This window comes from Desmodus rotundus, chromosome 8, assembly GCF_022682495.2.
Source record: "Desmodus rotundus isolate HL8 chromosome 8, HLdesRot8A.1, whole genome shotgun sequence".
Taxonomy (NCBI): domain Eukaryota; kingdom Metazoa; phylum Chordata; class Mammalia; order Chiroptera; family Phyllostomidae; genus Desmodus; species Desmodus rotundus.
The window spans coordinates 111,856,004-111,871,134 of record NC_071394.1 but is presented as its reverse complement, the minus strand read 5'-3'; the positions used below and the strand labels follow the sequence as shown (position 1 = coordinate 111,871,134).

General features: G+C 37.1%; 1 protein-coding gene across 1 annotated transcript; it reads left to right on the top strand.

Annotated features, from left to right (window-relative positions):
• Positions 1-255: 255 nt before the first annotated feature.
• On the top strand, positions 256-13,671 carry SGO1 (shugoshin 1). Its single transcript, XM_045199896.2, has 8 exons — positions 256-402; positions 2,460-2,608; positions 2,689-2,885; positions 6,114-6,190; positions 7,793-7,851; positions 9,065-9,880; positions 12,016-12,205; positions 12,421-13,671. The coding sequence occupies exons 2-8, from the start codon at positions 2,467-2,469 to the stop codon at positions 12,536-12,538; spliced, it is 1,599 nt and encodes a 532-aa protein (XP_045055831.2). The 5' UTR covers positions 256-402; positions 2,460-2,466; the 3' UTR covers positions 12,539-13,671.
• The last annotated feature ends 1,460 nt before the right edge of the window (positions 13,672-15,131 follow it).

Below are 15,131 nucleotides of genomic sequence, written 5' to 3'. Positions count from 1 at the left end.
CAACCCCTCGAAGGTCCGGGCGCCACCCCTAACAGCCAACAACCCGGAGCCGAAAGTGCAGGCAGGTTAACGCAGACTGACAACAGACCCCGCCCTCCCGGGACTGGGACAGTGGGTGCCCGGATGTGGTTGCAAGACGAGAGTGCGTCACGCCAGGACGCCCGGAGGGGCGGGGCTCTGCTTGCGTCGGTGGCTGTGCCGTCTCCTCACGTGACTGCCTTCCCGCCAGCCAATGGGTGAGCGCGGATGCGAATTTCGAATGTGGTGGCGGTAGTCGGAGGTGGACGGGAGACGGTGCTTTAGCCCTGGAAGTCCGGGAACACGGAGCGCTGTCCGCGGGACGGTTTCGCTGAACCTTGGAATGTGAGGCTGGAAGCAGCTGCGGCAGAAGTGGTGGCCAAGGTATGGTTGTGGACGTCCCTGTGGGAGGTGGTTCCCCTGGCCCTTTCCAGCAACGCACCCACCCCCGCCCACTGGCTTTCCTGAAGCCGCGCGGACAAAGAGGCGGCCTCGGCGTTTTCCGGTGTGGATCAGTGGGGTCGTGACCCCTGTTCCTCTCCGACGAGGGTCCGTCTGCCGTTCTAAGTTCGGTGGCCGAAAACTCAGTCCGTGGAGTCGGCCTGACCGGGTGTGTTTCTCTGCCTTGCTCCCCGACCCGCGCTTCCCAATGATCCAATTTCCTTTTCTCTTTAATAAATGGAGAGCCGTGTAGAATGGTGTGAATTAAGTGATGTGCAGATACAGCATTTACAGTAGTTAAAAAGCGGACTCAGCATAAGGGCACACAAATTGGCAGCTGTTTTTTGTGCTTCCCTTCGCTTTTGCTTGGTCGGTGGCCCTGGAGAAGCGGGCGCCACCGGGTGCCCTCAGCGGCAAGAGTGAATGAAAGAGTGTGACGGAGATCACATATTCTAAGTATTTTTTTTTAATCCAGATCCCTTACCAATACAGATCGAGACTGTCGTCTCGCACTGTATAACCTGTTTTCGTTCGTGCTGTCTCCGCCACACCCCCTGTTAGTACCATCATCGGCCTCAACAGGAAAACATGATACGGCTATTTTTGTGATGTTAAGTTGATTAAATTTAATGTGCTTTTTTCTGTAAGATAACACTCGGTTTTTAAAATACCACAACTAAAGTAACTTGATCGGTTATTTAATCCGCATGTCTCTCAAAAATCTCCAGTTGGAACTTCAAAAACTACATTGTGGTACATTGTCTTATACAACTCACTTAACATAAGCGCTTTAAAAAGAGTTGTGCTTTCTCCCCTGGGAACATCCCAGTGCATTATCTGTTGATGGTGGGAGAAAGGAGATATTTAAGTGAGATCTACGATATCTAAATTTAAGACCCCAGACACTGCATAGAGGAAAACAAGGCCTGGAGAAAATTCTTGAGAATATGTAAGTTTCAGGAATTGTTTGACTAAGAGATGAAGGTATAGCCTTTGTAGTGAAAATCGTATGCATAGATTGTTGTAGGAAACAACTTTTTGCAATATTAAGATCTGCGGAAGTGCGATGTAGGGTAAATGTTCATGAAAAGTAGTTTGACATGCTTAGTAGCAGAATACTGAAGCCTATCTGATTTACCGCATTGAAAGATTTAAGTACACTTATGGATTAATATACTCAACAGCATATTCCACTGTCAGTGCTTGTTTTGCTACTTTAACTGTGTTATAAAACAGTCATTATTTAATGTCTGATTTGCTATATTCACGATGCACTGGGAGTTAGCAGCCCTGAGTTTTAGAATAATTTTGAAAAACCTGACATGTTCCTGTGCCCCAGCCCCTGCTGGTTCTGGCTCTATCATTGTAATAATAGCCTATTAAAATGTATAGTGTTGCATAATGTAACTAAACCTCTGAAGATCACTTTGACTTTCTTGAGAGTATGTTCATATATTTAACATTGGGTTAAAAGATTGTGGAAGAGAGAGAAGTAATCACATGATCTAATTTGATAATAATATAGAGAAAAACTGGAACATGAAGCCCAGATACATGATTGCCTGTGAACTAATGCAGTTAGCCTAAGAAACAATAAATGTTGGTCATAAACATTGCCCATGGGAAACATAAATAATAACAACATGAAAATATAACATTAAGCATTCCCATAGTGTCTACTATATGGTAAGCCTCCCGTGCAATTTGTTAAAGAATAAATAAGTGGTATATTACAATCTTTGGGTTGGAAATCCATATGTATTAAAACTTTCTCTATAAAGTACCAAAGAAGGATAATATTATGCCCAAAATATTAACGAGATTTAAAAGTGCACAATCTAGGTTATTACCAGGTTAGCTATGTACTTTGAGCTAATTCTTCAGTTACTAAGTCTCTATTTAATCATTTTTTTGTGAACAGCTTGTGTTTTCAAGTTTGTTTTATATTAGATATTGTCTTTTAGAAAAATTAAATATTGTTTATTTTTTTTAATTCCTAGGCAGAAGATGGCCAAGGAAAGGAATCTCAAAAAGTCCTTTCAAGATAGTCTTGAAGACATAAAGAAACGGATGAAAGAGAAAAGGAATAAAAACTTGGCAGAGATTGGCAAAAGAAGGTCTTTTATAGTTCCACCATGCCAAATAATCAGTAAGATTTTCTTTTTATCCTTATGTATCACTTTTTAAGTTTAGATTTAATAACTAATAAAAAGTCTCATCCTCTTTTAGCCAGCACTTCTACACTGCTAAAAAACTACCAAGACAACAACAAAATGTTAGTCTTAGCTTTGGAAAATGAAAAATCCAGAGTGAGAGAAGCCCAAGACATCATCCTACAGCTGAGAAAAGAATGTTACTACCTCACGTATCAGTTATACGCATTGAAAGAGAAGCTTACTTCACAACAAACAGAAGAACCTGCTCAGGTATTTTCATTACAAAGGCTCAATTTCTTAGGAAAAAATGGCAAAGCTATGAATTAGTTTACTTCAGTTATGTTATTTAATTACTGGTAACTGTTAATTGGTGCTATAAATCTTAGCTTTTCTATATAGTTTTGCTACATCCCAGTAGGGTTTTATATGAACTACCTTAATTTGGGGGTGGGATGTATTTAAGTGCTTTTAGAGCATCATTTTTACCTACTAGTTGGCTAAACAAAGATTACGCATTAATATCCAAAGAAGAAATATCCTGAATACTTTTCTGTCCATATTTGTAATCTGATTCTGTTTGTGTCCAAAGTTATATAGAAGAGCTGGCCACAATATAACGGACATGGAGAAAGCTTGGTTTAGGATATTCTTTGTGTCTCATTGCATATTAATCCCGAGAAGAGTAATGATGAGCCCGTTTCATCATTCCTTCTCCCAGAAGCCACCACCAGGGAAACTCAAGGGGCAGAGAAAGAGAAAAGCAGTGTTGAGTGTCAGCTGTTAACAGAACAGTTTCCTTTCTTCCCCGGGGACCATTTGTTTGCTGTGCCAGTGAAGATGGTTGTGTTAGCAGGAGATGAGAGAAGAAAGCCAGACCCATAGGGATTAGGGTAGGGATATGGACCTGAGAAAGGAATTAAAGTCACCTCTCTATTGACAGGAGTCAATGAGTGTTCTTGCTTCCCTGCAACTAAGGTGATTCCACATTTTTTCTACGTGTGATTATATATATAGTGTATGTATATATGTGGGCATATATACACACACATATGCATTATATTCATATACAGTGTAGTAGAGAATTATCTTTATAATGATTAAATATGATTTCTTTACCTTCATGTGATAAGTTATTTAATAACATTTTTTTCTTCAGAATATAATCTTTCCTAATTTTTTTTATTTTCCTTTTTCTGTCAGCTAGTGGGGGAAAAATATTCTTCCAAAGACATTTGAATCTCCCTCTTCCCTTTCCAAAGTCCTTGCTAAAATCATACATAGAATAACATAAAGTAACTACCTCATGAGATAATCACAAAAACAGTAGGGGCAAAACTCTGCTATTGCAGGCCTTTTGACATTTATCAATGATTTTTGAGTATTTATTAAAACATATTGTTAGTGGCTGGGCAAAAGTATTCTTAGCATTTCCAACATCAGCGTTTGTTTTCTGCCGTATGTTGCTTATGCCACTCATTCTCAACCATTAGTCCACACTTGTGCCTCCACGTTCAGCAAGTCACCTCAGCAGTCATAGAGAAGCTTAAAATGCTTTAATAAGAAGATGCTTTAATCAACCAGAAATCAATTTCTAAGAGCCTTTTGTCCCCTACATTTTATAAAGGATCATTTTAATAATCCGTTTTTTAATTATAGCGCTCTGTAGGTAAATATTCTCCTTTATTTACCCAGTAATAATACTAGCTTAGAACATTAACTATACTGATAATAAATTTAAAACTTTTAACAGGCTTAAATTTCTAGTTGTTATATTTCTGATGAAGTTTTAACCTACTCATAACATGAGCATATTATATGTGCATCAAATTCCACAAAAAACAACTGAACTGAATTAGAATGACTGAACTCTCATCTTCTAACACAAGTCTACAAACCTGCCTTTATACTCATGTTTTCCGTCTTTCCTCTTGTTGCAGTGACAGAAGGGTCACTGCTCTCACCAAAGGCCAGGCCCTCCCCTTGTGCATCAGTTCCCTTCTTCTCGTCTCCCGGAGGACTTTGCCCCTGAAAGTTTGCACTCTCTTCCACCATTTACTCCCTCTGCTGAGTCATTCTAGCTGTCATACAAATGTGCTCTAGAATCTCTCACCTTCAGAGGAAAAGAAAATAAATGAAACCTCTCTTGACTCATGTGTCTCTGCTTACTTCTCTGCTCCCATTCGCAGTAGAACTTTTCCAAAGAGAACAGACACTTAATGTCTTCGCTTCCTCAGCTTCCATTCACTTTTCATCTCACTCTTATCTGGCCTTCATCAGTGTCATTCTATCGTCACTGTGTGTCAAGATCATTCAAACCTCCATGTTGCCAAATTCGGTAGTCACTTCTCTTTCTTCTTGACCTTCAAGTAATATATGACACAAGGATTTCACTTTGCTAAAAAATACTTTGATCTCTTAGCTTTCTTACCATTTTATTCTAGTTTTTGTTCTGCCTCTCTAACTGTTCCATGTCAGTCTCTTTTGCTGGCTTCTTTTAAATGGCAATTGTCCTAGACCCATCTTATCCACTCCCTTAGCTTTAAATACTGCCTCTCTGCTAATAATTTCCAAATTTATAGCTCAGGACCTACATACACAAGATGTGTCCACTTAAACATTTATAAAGGATCTCAAACATATTTTGTACAAAGCAAAACTCCCTCTCTGACAAAGATATTATGTACTTCTCCCTCCCTCCATCTCAGTGAAACAGCCTTACCCTTTTGTCCTACTCAAAATCATTAGAAGCTATCCTCTTCCTCATTGTCCTCCCCTCCACCCCAGTTCAATCTGAGCACATTTTATTATCTCAAGACCTTCCACCTGGTGTCACCTCCGTAGCCACAGAATTCCAGTCCTAGCTAGTACCATGTCTTGTTTCATTTACTATAGTGACTCCCTAACACCTTCTGCCCTTGGCTCGTTTCAGTCCATGTTTCACACAGCGGCCAGACTGAGCTTCAGTCTGGACTTAGACTAAAATCCACACTCATGGCTCTCAGAGCCGTACATTTTCTGCCCTTTGCATGCACATTGATTGTTTTCTCAGTGACTAAATCCCAGCCACAGTGGCCTTTCCTAAACACAGCAAGTAGTTTCCTACATCATGATTTTTGTATTTGCTGTTTCCACGGCTTTCTCTTCCCTGTGCTCTTTCAATGTCTGGCTCTTTTACATTCTTCAGATTTCAGATGAAAAGTCACCCTATCTATAAGAGCCCTCTACCTCAATTACTCTCTGTCACATCACCCTGAGTATTTCCTTCATAACACTTATCACTATCTGAAATTATGTATATATCTGTTTTTTTAAAAAAAATTTCCCTACACTAGAATGTAAGTTTTTAAAGGGTAGGACTAAATTTTTTTTTTTTAGTATCCTAGAACAGTGCCTGGCCCCCTAATAGAATGTCAGTAAGTGTTTATTTTTAAATAAATGAATGATTTGTTATGAATATTTCAGTTTTACTGGTGGTTTCTTTCTTTTAATACATTATAGAATCATGAAGTAAGTTCCTCTGGAATAGACTCCAATAGTGACAACCATGCCGGGGATTTCTCTGCAAAGGATTTACCGTTAGTATCAAATTCCTTATTATGCTCACTAATACCAAAAGAGATGTAATTCCATGATCCATTTATGAAAGGAAATTTGCATCATATTGACTTATATTTTCAGTCTGATGTTCTCACTACTGAGAATATAAAGTTTGATATGTTGAAATTCTGTTACACAACGTATAACCAAACCAAATCTTTCTTATAATTACTTTTTTGATGTCTAAGAATAAAAGCTTTTAAATTATCCCATTCAGTTATATTTTTCTTACACCAAGTTTTTATTCTAAGCAAGATTGGTTAGTCAAATGATGGTATTTTGCCGGCACTACACATAGTCTGTTGTAGAAAAGAAATACAACATTTAACAGCACTGTCTCACTAAACCAATTTACTCTTAAGTACAGTCAGATCCCATATACCCTCTTGCCCGTCTCTTGGATCCAGTGTACTTTATTTGTCTGCTTATGAATTACTGACATGTAATTACCTACAGTAAAATGCACAGGTGTTAATTACACATTCAATGAGTCTGACTAATGCAGTCAAACCAAAACCTCAGTGGAGATATAGAGCATTACCGTCACCCCAGCCTGGGATTTCTCCGTCTTAACGTTGTGACATGTTGGGCCAGATCATTCTTTGCTGTGGAGAGCTGCCGAAAGCATATATAGCATCATCCTTGGCCTCCGCCCACTAAATGCCAGTAGCACTCCTCTCCCCTAGTTACAGGAGCCAAAAATGTCTATAGACATTGCCAAACATCCCCTAGGGAGCCATAATTGTCCTCATGGAGGAACTACTGCCGCAAACCATTCCTTCATATCCCTTTTGAGCCTATGTCCCCCTTCCTTACTAAAGTAATCACTAATATGATTAGTATCCCCATATTAATTTTAGTAATTAATTCTAAAACTGTTCAACTTTTAACACCTGACAAAATATTTATGTAACAGGCAAAAAGTAAGATGAGGTAGTTGAGTCTTTACAAAATTTCTAAAATTGTTTTTTGTTCAGTTTGTTACCACAACTCTGTTGCCTAAACCTGTATTTAAATTTTATGTCTAGAAGCGAAAATTCTCTACAGTAAATAAAGAATAAAGTTATAATTAAAATGGGACAGCCAGTAAGTATTAGAGAATAAAAATTGTCTTTGTCCTTGCACCAGAGGGACACGGTTTTTTAAGGAAAACTAAACAGTGTTGACTTTAGTAGTTAAGCAGGTACTACCAAAACAAAAAAACACAACTCAGCTAATGATAAAGCAGGCTCCTAAAGAGCTGAGTAATCAAACTGCATTTCTTTAATGTATTTTATAGGTCAATTCTGATTGGCTGTTTCTCCAGTTAACTGAAATGATGAGTTATGGCATGTTTAAGGAGGAACTGTCCAATTGGATATGCTAGTTATTCCAGTAGGAGTTCACTGTCAGTTGTAACAAATCAGCCTCCATGTAATCAGTATAAAGCTTTGGGTTTCCTTTGACATAAAATAGATGTACCGATTTAGAATGGAATTATAAAATAATGCTAAAGAAAATTAAAATTTTAAGAAAATCTTAAATTTATTTTTATTATGTAATTACTAATTAAATCTCTGTTTTCAATGGTTTTTTCTAAGGCAAGCCCCTCTTCAGGAAGCTCACCCTCCAGAACAAGGAGAATCATTCCAAATAGAAGGTAATTCAAGTAAAAATCTGAAAATATAATTAAGGGCTAGGTGAGGTCTTTGAGAATATGTAACATAATTAAATTTCTCAAATTTTCCTTTTTAACATTTTAAATCTTGCCTGGTATTCTTCTGCTCAAAGCAAATCTGTTTATTTTACACAGAATAATAACAGTTTTAAAATCCATTCATTTTTTTTGCCAAATCTCTAATTAGAAACCTTGGCTATAACTATGGCTGCAATTTACTGAGTCCTACAATGTGTCAAGCCCTGTATTAGGCATTTTACATATATCATCTCACTTAATCCTCACAACAACCTTGCTACGTAGGTACAGTCAGTCCCATTTTATATAGACTTAGAGAAGTAAAGTATCTCATAAGAAGTTATGAGATAGTGAGAGTTAAGGTTTAAACTTAAAGTTGAACTCCAAAGCTATGCCTTTCTTTCTACTTCTAAATCGTGTCCCTATTCTCAAATATCAGTCAGTACTCTATTTGAACTAAGCTTTGAAGAAAGTAAAGCATTTGAATAAAGCAGCACCAAATATCCTCACTTTTCTTAAAAAAAAAAGAAAATTAGCCCTGGCTGGTGTGGCTCAGTGGATTAAGTGCCCGCCTGTGAACCAAAGGGCCGCGGGTTTGATTCCCAGTCTAGGGCACATGCCTTTGTGGCGGGCCAGGTCGCCCAGTAAGGGGCATGTGAGAGGCAACCACACATCGATGCTTCATTCCCTATCTCTCCCTTCTGTCCTCTCTGTCTAAAAATAAATAAAATCTTTAAAAAACAATTATACTTCGTACCTGAAAGGCTTTCCAATTATCCCAATTTTACTCATTTTTCAAGACAACTTAGCTCCCACTTTCTTAGTATATTTGTCCTACTGTGTGGAATATGAGGTTCTTTTCCCCTCAATCCTTTACACATAGGTAAACGACTAGTTATTTTTTAAGTGAGGGACACATAAAACCCCAAGTTAGAATATTTTCGAAGATTATATAAGATTCTTCCATAGGTCAGATATAAGTTCTCAGTTGATCATTGCCAAATGAATCGATGGTGATGTTAAGTGCCCCAGATTTTTATTTACATACAATAAATGTTGGGAAACTACAGAATGACTTTTCATTCTATTTTTAACTTTGAATTCTAAGATCCTTGAAATTAAAATTTTCATTAAGTAAAACTATTTTTCTCATTTATTTTATTTTTTTAATTCTCAGAGCAAATACCTACTATTCCTCAAGACAGACTGGGATTTGATTTGGATTCAGGTGAAGATAAGTCTGCTGATAATATTTTGCCTAGAACTGTATCTCTCCGTCGCAATTTAAAGAAACAGTTTAATAATCTGTGCCAAATCAACACCTTGGATAATTTTGAAATCAGTCCTATGTCAGAGCAGTCTTTTGGATTGGAAACAATTAGATCTGCAGACGCACTAGTAAACATGCACCTATCTCAAAATGTGGAACAAAATGTTTGTCAATGGAACAAAGATCAAATTAACTCATCACCAAAGTTGATTTACCCAGAAATATCTGCTAAAATAAAGGAAGACATTTTAGAGAGTAAATCTGAGCAAACTAAAAATAAGCATAGAGATGCACAAAGGAGAAAAAGAGAAGAGAAAAGAAAAGCTAACAGAAGGATAAAATCAAAGTTTGTGTCTAAATATAAAGGCAGCAAAAGTAAAATTAAAAAACCTGTTTCTAAAACAAAGTTGGATGATTTTATCACTTCCAATGATGCTTACAATTTTAATTCGGAAGAAGGTGTTCATCTCACTCCTTTCCGACAAAAAATGAGCAATGACTCTAAAACAGAAGAAAACAGCAATGTATTCGAAGTGAGCAGCTGTGAATCAAGTGGTTCTGGAGACGAGTCTGACGACCTCTATTTGCCCAATTGCAAGTACAGTTCAAGTCTCACCAGTGACTCATGCAGGAGCCCAGTCACCAGGCCTCGACCTAAAAGGGCACTAAGATGTAAGGATGAAAAGGAGTTGGATGGTTCTCAGCCAACAAAAACTCCTACCAGTAAGTGATCTACTTGTTTGCCTGCATTTGTAATGTTTATGATAAATGATCACTCCTAATGCTTATATACTATACTTACCATCTGTTCCTTTGGGGGAGGTTAAAGACCTGCCATCTGTCTCTTTGGGAGAAGTAACAATCTGATTAAATAGTGGGGGGTGGGGGTGCTGGGGGTGGAAATCACAGTTGTGTTGCTCTCGGCTGCTTTAAGTTGATTTAAGTCCTCTTTAAGAACAAATATGGAGTGAGGTAGAAGTTAAAGCGGGGAATAAGTGGTGACCAAAGGGGACTTGACTTTGGGTGGTGAACACACAGTACAGTGTACAGGTGTTGTATTGTAGAATTGTACACTTGAAACCTATATAGTTTTATTAACCAATATCACCTCAGTAAATTTAATTTAAAAAAAATTTTTTTAAAGAACAAATACTACTTGTTAAGGAGGAAGCATTTTTACTTTCTAGTCAATGAAGCCTTCCAAGGCAAGGGCAAAACATTTTTTTTATGGAGTTAGGTTGAATTAAAGTATCTTTTATACACTCACCTGAAACATTACCTTGAAAATGAATTCAAACTTAAATCCAGTGATCTGTCCTATAATGACTTTGCTTTATACTCAGTTTGACTGGAATCATGATTTTAAATAATCTTCTAGTTAGTGATGGTGGCCTAATAAGACCAAAATCTCAACTGATGGGCTTAGTATTCTTAGTATTCTTTCGTAAGATATTTGTAAAACATCTAAAAACTTTTGTTAGATCAAAAGTCAGCATGATTGAAAGGTTGAGCATACAAGCCTGCACCTGCCCACAAAGATTCTCATCTGGGAATTTTAGTTAGTTTGGTAAAAATAACATACACATTCAGATTGTATCATTCTCAAATTTTGCCGTGCTATTTCATTGGATCCTAAGAACAACTGTAAAGTCAAGGTGTCATCATGTTTTGTTTATAAGGAAACTAGAGCTTAAATGTTAAGTGACTTTCCAAGGTCAACCAGTTAGGTGGTGATAACATGCAAATATCTTTTTTAAAAATAAGCTGTAATAATATTAGAATACATCAAACAAGATTGGAAAAATGTTGATAATTATTGAAGCTCGGTAACCATGGGTTCATTATACTGTTTTCTTACGGAAATTGGAAAATTTCCGTAAGTTTTTGAAAGAAAATGAACTACATTCTAAATAGTGTTACTCAGGGTATGGTCTCTGGACATTCAGGATCAGCATTACCTGGAGACGTCTTACAGGTGCAGAATCCCAGGTTATACCTCTTACTCTTGAATCAGAATCTGCATCTTTTTAACAAGTTCCCTGGGGGATATGTATATACATTAAACTTTCCAGAACATGGCGACCGATAATGTTATTGCTTTACCATATTTTCTAAACTGAAAATTAGAATAATTAGTATAGTACAATATGTTGATGTGGGGACAAAAAAGAATATTTGAAACCCAGATATCCCTGGAGTACAGAGTTACTAAATGTAAAGTCATTTTATAGTCAATTTTTTTTTCTTGGGGAATGACTTTTTTAAAGCTCTTTGAAGAGATTGTCTTGCAGTGTCTTTACTGTGTGCTGGGTACCTGTCTCCCAACATAGATGTAGTTTCAAACTAGAATAATTTTGACGCTTACAATAGGAAAAACATTGGGTAACTCTTAACCTACTACTAGCTTTATAGGAGGGAACCCTGTTTCTCCTGGTTTACACAAGCTGCTGTGATTTAGAGTTCTTATTTATTTAACAGAGTGAGTTTAGGTGGATTTATAAGACTATAGGAAGCCATGATGATAAAATTTGGTATTGAAAAAGATTCTAAAGAGCAAGGCATGACTACAATGAAATTCCATAGTTTAAACTAATCCACTATGCCCAAGCTATCCTAGAAGAATTTTAAGTTTTTTAATTTTCAAGAATTTTAACTTTTAATGAACTATTGTATCCATTCTTCACAAATACAATAATTAATATTTCCATGTCTCTGGGATGAAAAATGATAAATAGGTTTAAAAATCTATCTAGAATTCTGGATTTTGTATATATTTAGAATATGTAATTGCATACAATTTAATTTTTTGTGAGGTTCTTTTTTTTTTGAACCATATTCAGTAAAAGTTGCTTTTGTAGGTGCACTACTTGAAACTCACCAGTCACCTCATTTTGGCCTGAAGGATATCACCAATACCCCCTTGCATCCTGAAGTGAAAATGAGAAAACTTTCTCTTTCTCCAAGAAAGAGTAAAGAAAGCCCAGCAGTGTCTCTGCCTAAGCGTCGGTGCACAGTCAGCGTGAACTATAAGGAACCTACCCTCGCTTCGTAAGTATTTAATTTGTGGGAACTCACTTTTAATGGACCATTTGGGGAGCGTAAGGTTAAGGAGCTTTGTTCAAGAGTGAGTCTTATTTGAAATAAAAAATTTTGATAGAAAGCTGAAGTGGGAATATTAACACTGACATATTTCATAATAACTTTATACTGAAGAGTAAGTTAGTATTGATGGGGGCGCTAAAGAACTCTCTTTACCTTTATAGGAAACTAAGAAGAGGAGACCCTTTTACAGATTTATGTTTCTTGAATTCGCCTGTTTTCAAGCAAAAAAAGGATTGCAGACGCAGTTCTAAAAAAAAAAGTATGAAGAAAATACAATGAAGCATTTGTTGGATGCTGTTTCAGTCGTCCCGCACCCCTTCCATTGCTGCAGGAGAGAGTCTGCAAGATAGCACACAAGTGGGTTGAGCTCTTGCCCTTGGATATTCTCTTGACGCGACTCTACGTCGTGAACATTTCTTAAAGACTCTACTTCAAATGTGATCTTTTTCCTTAAGCCTTTAATAGATTTGGTTTATTTTTTCATTTAAATGTAAATAACTGGACTTAAGCACAATTATAGTTATATTTCGTATACTGCCTAAAACCCTTAAATTTAGTCAAAATGTATCTTATACCAACATTTTAGAAATTAATTATTCAAATAAGATGTTCCAATTATAAGCTCCTGGTACCTTTATTTTTCCCTTGGGGAATACTAGAATGATTTTTGAACACAGGCTGAGGATCTTTTGAAACACGTTATATAAAATTTGAAAAAAAAATAAAATAAAATAAAATTTGAATAAAATCAATTGCCCTGGCCACAGTGGCTCAGTTGGTTGGAGAGTCAACCTGTAAACCAAAGGGTCATGTGTTCGATTTATGGTCAGAGCACATGCCTGGGTTGTGGGTTCGGTACCCAGTTGGGGCACATATGAGACCACCAATTGATGTTTCTCCCCTCTCCCTCCCTTCCTTCCGCTCTTTCTAAAATCATTAAGCTTGTCCTCGGTGGGGATTTAAAAATAAATAAAATAAAATAAAATAAAATAAATTTCTTGACATTCACTGTAGGGTATACCCTATTGTTTGTGGTTCCCTTATACCATTATCGTATTTAATTTTTCAGATAAAATGTATATGAGCTCATGACTAGAGATTTGATGGTTGCTTAGGATGAGGGACTAGGTAAGTAACTAACTCTGAACCCCAAGCTCTGATTGTGTATTGCTCAAAGTGATACTTCAGCTAAATCACAAATTATGTCATGGACTTTCAGGGTAGTTACTTATTTAGTCATAAAACTAAACTGTTTAATGTATGAATGCGAAGGATTGTTTGTTTGTATTTTAGATCAGCCAATGAGAGGGAAGCAGTTCAGTTCTGAAAGTTTGAAGCCACTGCTTGTATATACCTCTTTAAAGCACTGTGGGTTATCCATTTTTAAAGAGCAATAAAATTTGTATAATGTAGTACTTGTGTTTTTCTTCTGGTCTTTAAACATCAAAGAGCATGTGTCTAGTCATATGACTTTCTCGCCTTCGCTGTTCTCATCCTTGAACATTTCTCTCCCCACACTTCGGTTTTCTCCATTGCCATGAAACGCTCAGCTGCCCCACCACGCCCTCGACCTCACACCTCTCTCAGCTCTCCACTGTGGGGCCTCCGGGCCCACGGTCCCCAAATTCTGTTTTACTGAGGGAGCTCTTCCAATCCTGACCTCAAATTTTCCTGACTATATCTTCATATCTTTCTGCATTCTGTATCAGTCACACTCCAAATCCTTTTCATTAGCCAACATTTTTTTATTCCTGACCTCCAAAGCCATGCACTTTTTTTACTATTGATATGTCCCTGTTCGCAAATACCAGTCCTCACTGATGCATGTCTTACTCTCCCATCACAATCTCTTTATTTCCACTCTATTTATTTAACTACTCCCCTTACACCTGTTCTTTACATTCATAAAAACTCTTGAATGGCTACCTTAAGATTAAATACAATTTAAAAATTAATTTCTCCATCGTAGTAGCCACATTTCAAATGCTCATAGCCACACATGACTCGTGATTACCATATTGGGGATGATGCAGATAGAGGAGTATTTCCACCACCACCAGAGAAGGTCATGTTGGAAAACCCTGAGCCAGCAGGGGCAAACTATAGCCTTTGGGCCAAACATAGCCCTCTGCCTGCTTTTATATAGTCTGCAAGCTATGAAGAGTTTTTTTATATTTCTATTTATTTATTTTTTTAATCCACATCCGAAGATAATGTTTATTGACTTTAGAGAGAAGGGGGAGAAACTTGATCCGTTGCCTCCCGTACATGCCCCAACCAGGAATTGAACCTACAACCTAGTTATGTACCCTGACCTGGAATCAAACCTGCAACCTTTTGGTGTATGGGATGACTCTCCAACTGAGCCACCCAGCCAGGGAGGGTTTTTTGTTTTTAAATTGTTGGGGGTGCGGAATATCATGGCTATTGATTTTGGTGATTAAAAAACACTAAATTTGAGCCCTAATAAAGTACTTACATAAATCTTTGACTTCACCTCTTTGGCCTGCTACCTAAAATATATTTTCTCCAGCCCTTTACTGGAAAAGTTTGCCAACTCCAGCTCCAAACCATTTGCTGCCTTGACTTTTATAGATCTTTCTCTGCTGACATTTTCTGATCTGGCTTTGATCCTTCCCTTTGTCTTCAAAATAATTATTCTAAATTTGGTGTTTTTGTTCTTGGAACATTTCTGTATTCTTGCTGTAGCATTTATCTATAGACTGTTAAGAATTGTTTTGCGTTTTAACATTTTGTCTGAATGTTATATTGTACATATCTTCTTGTAACTGATAGCTCAACATTTCTGAGATTTATCCATGTTGGCAAATGTCGATTATTTTCATTGTTGTACAGTATTTTGTTACATAAA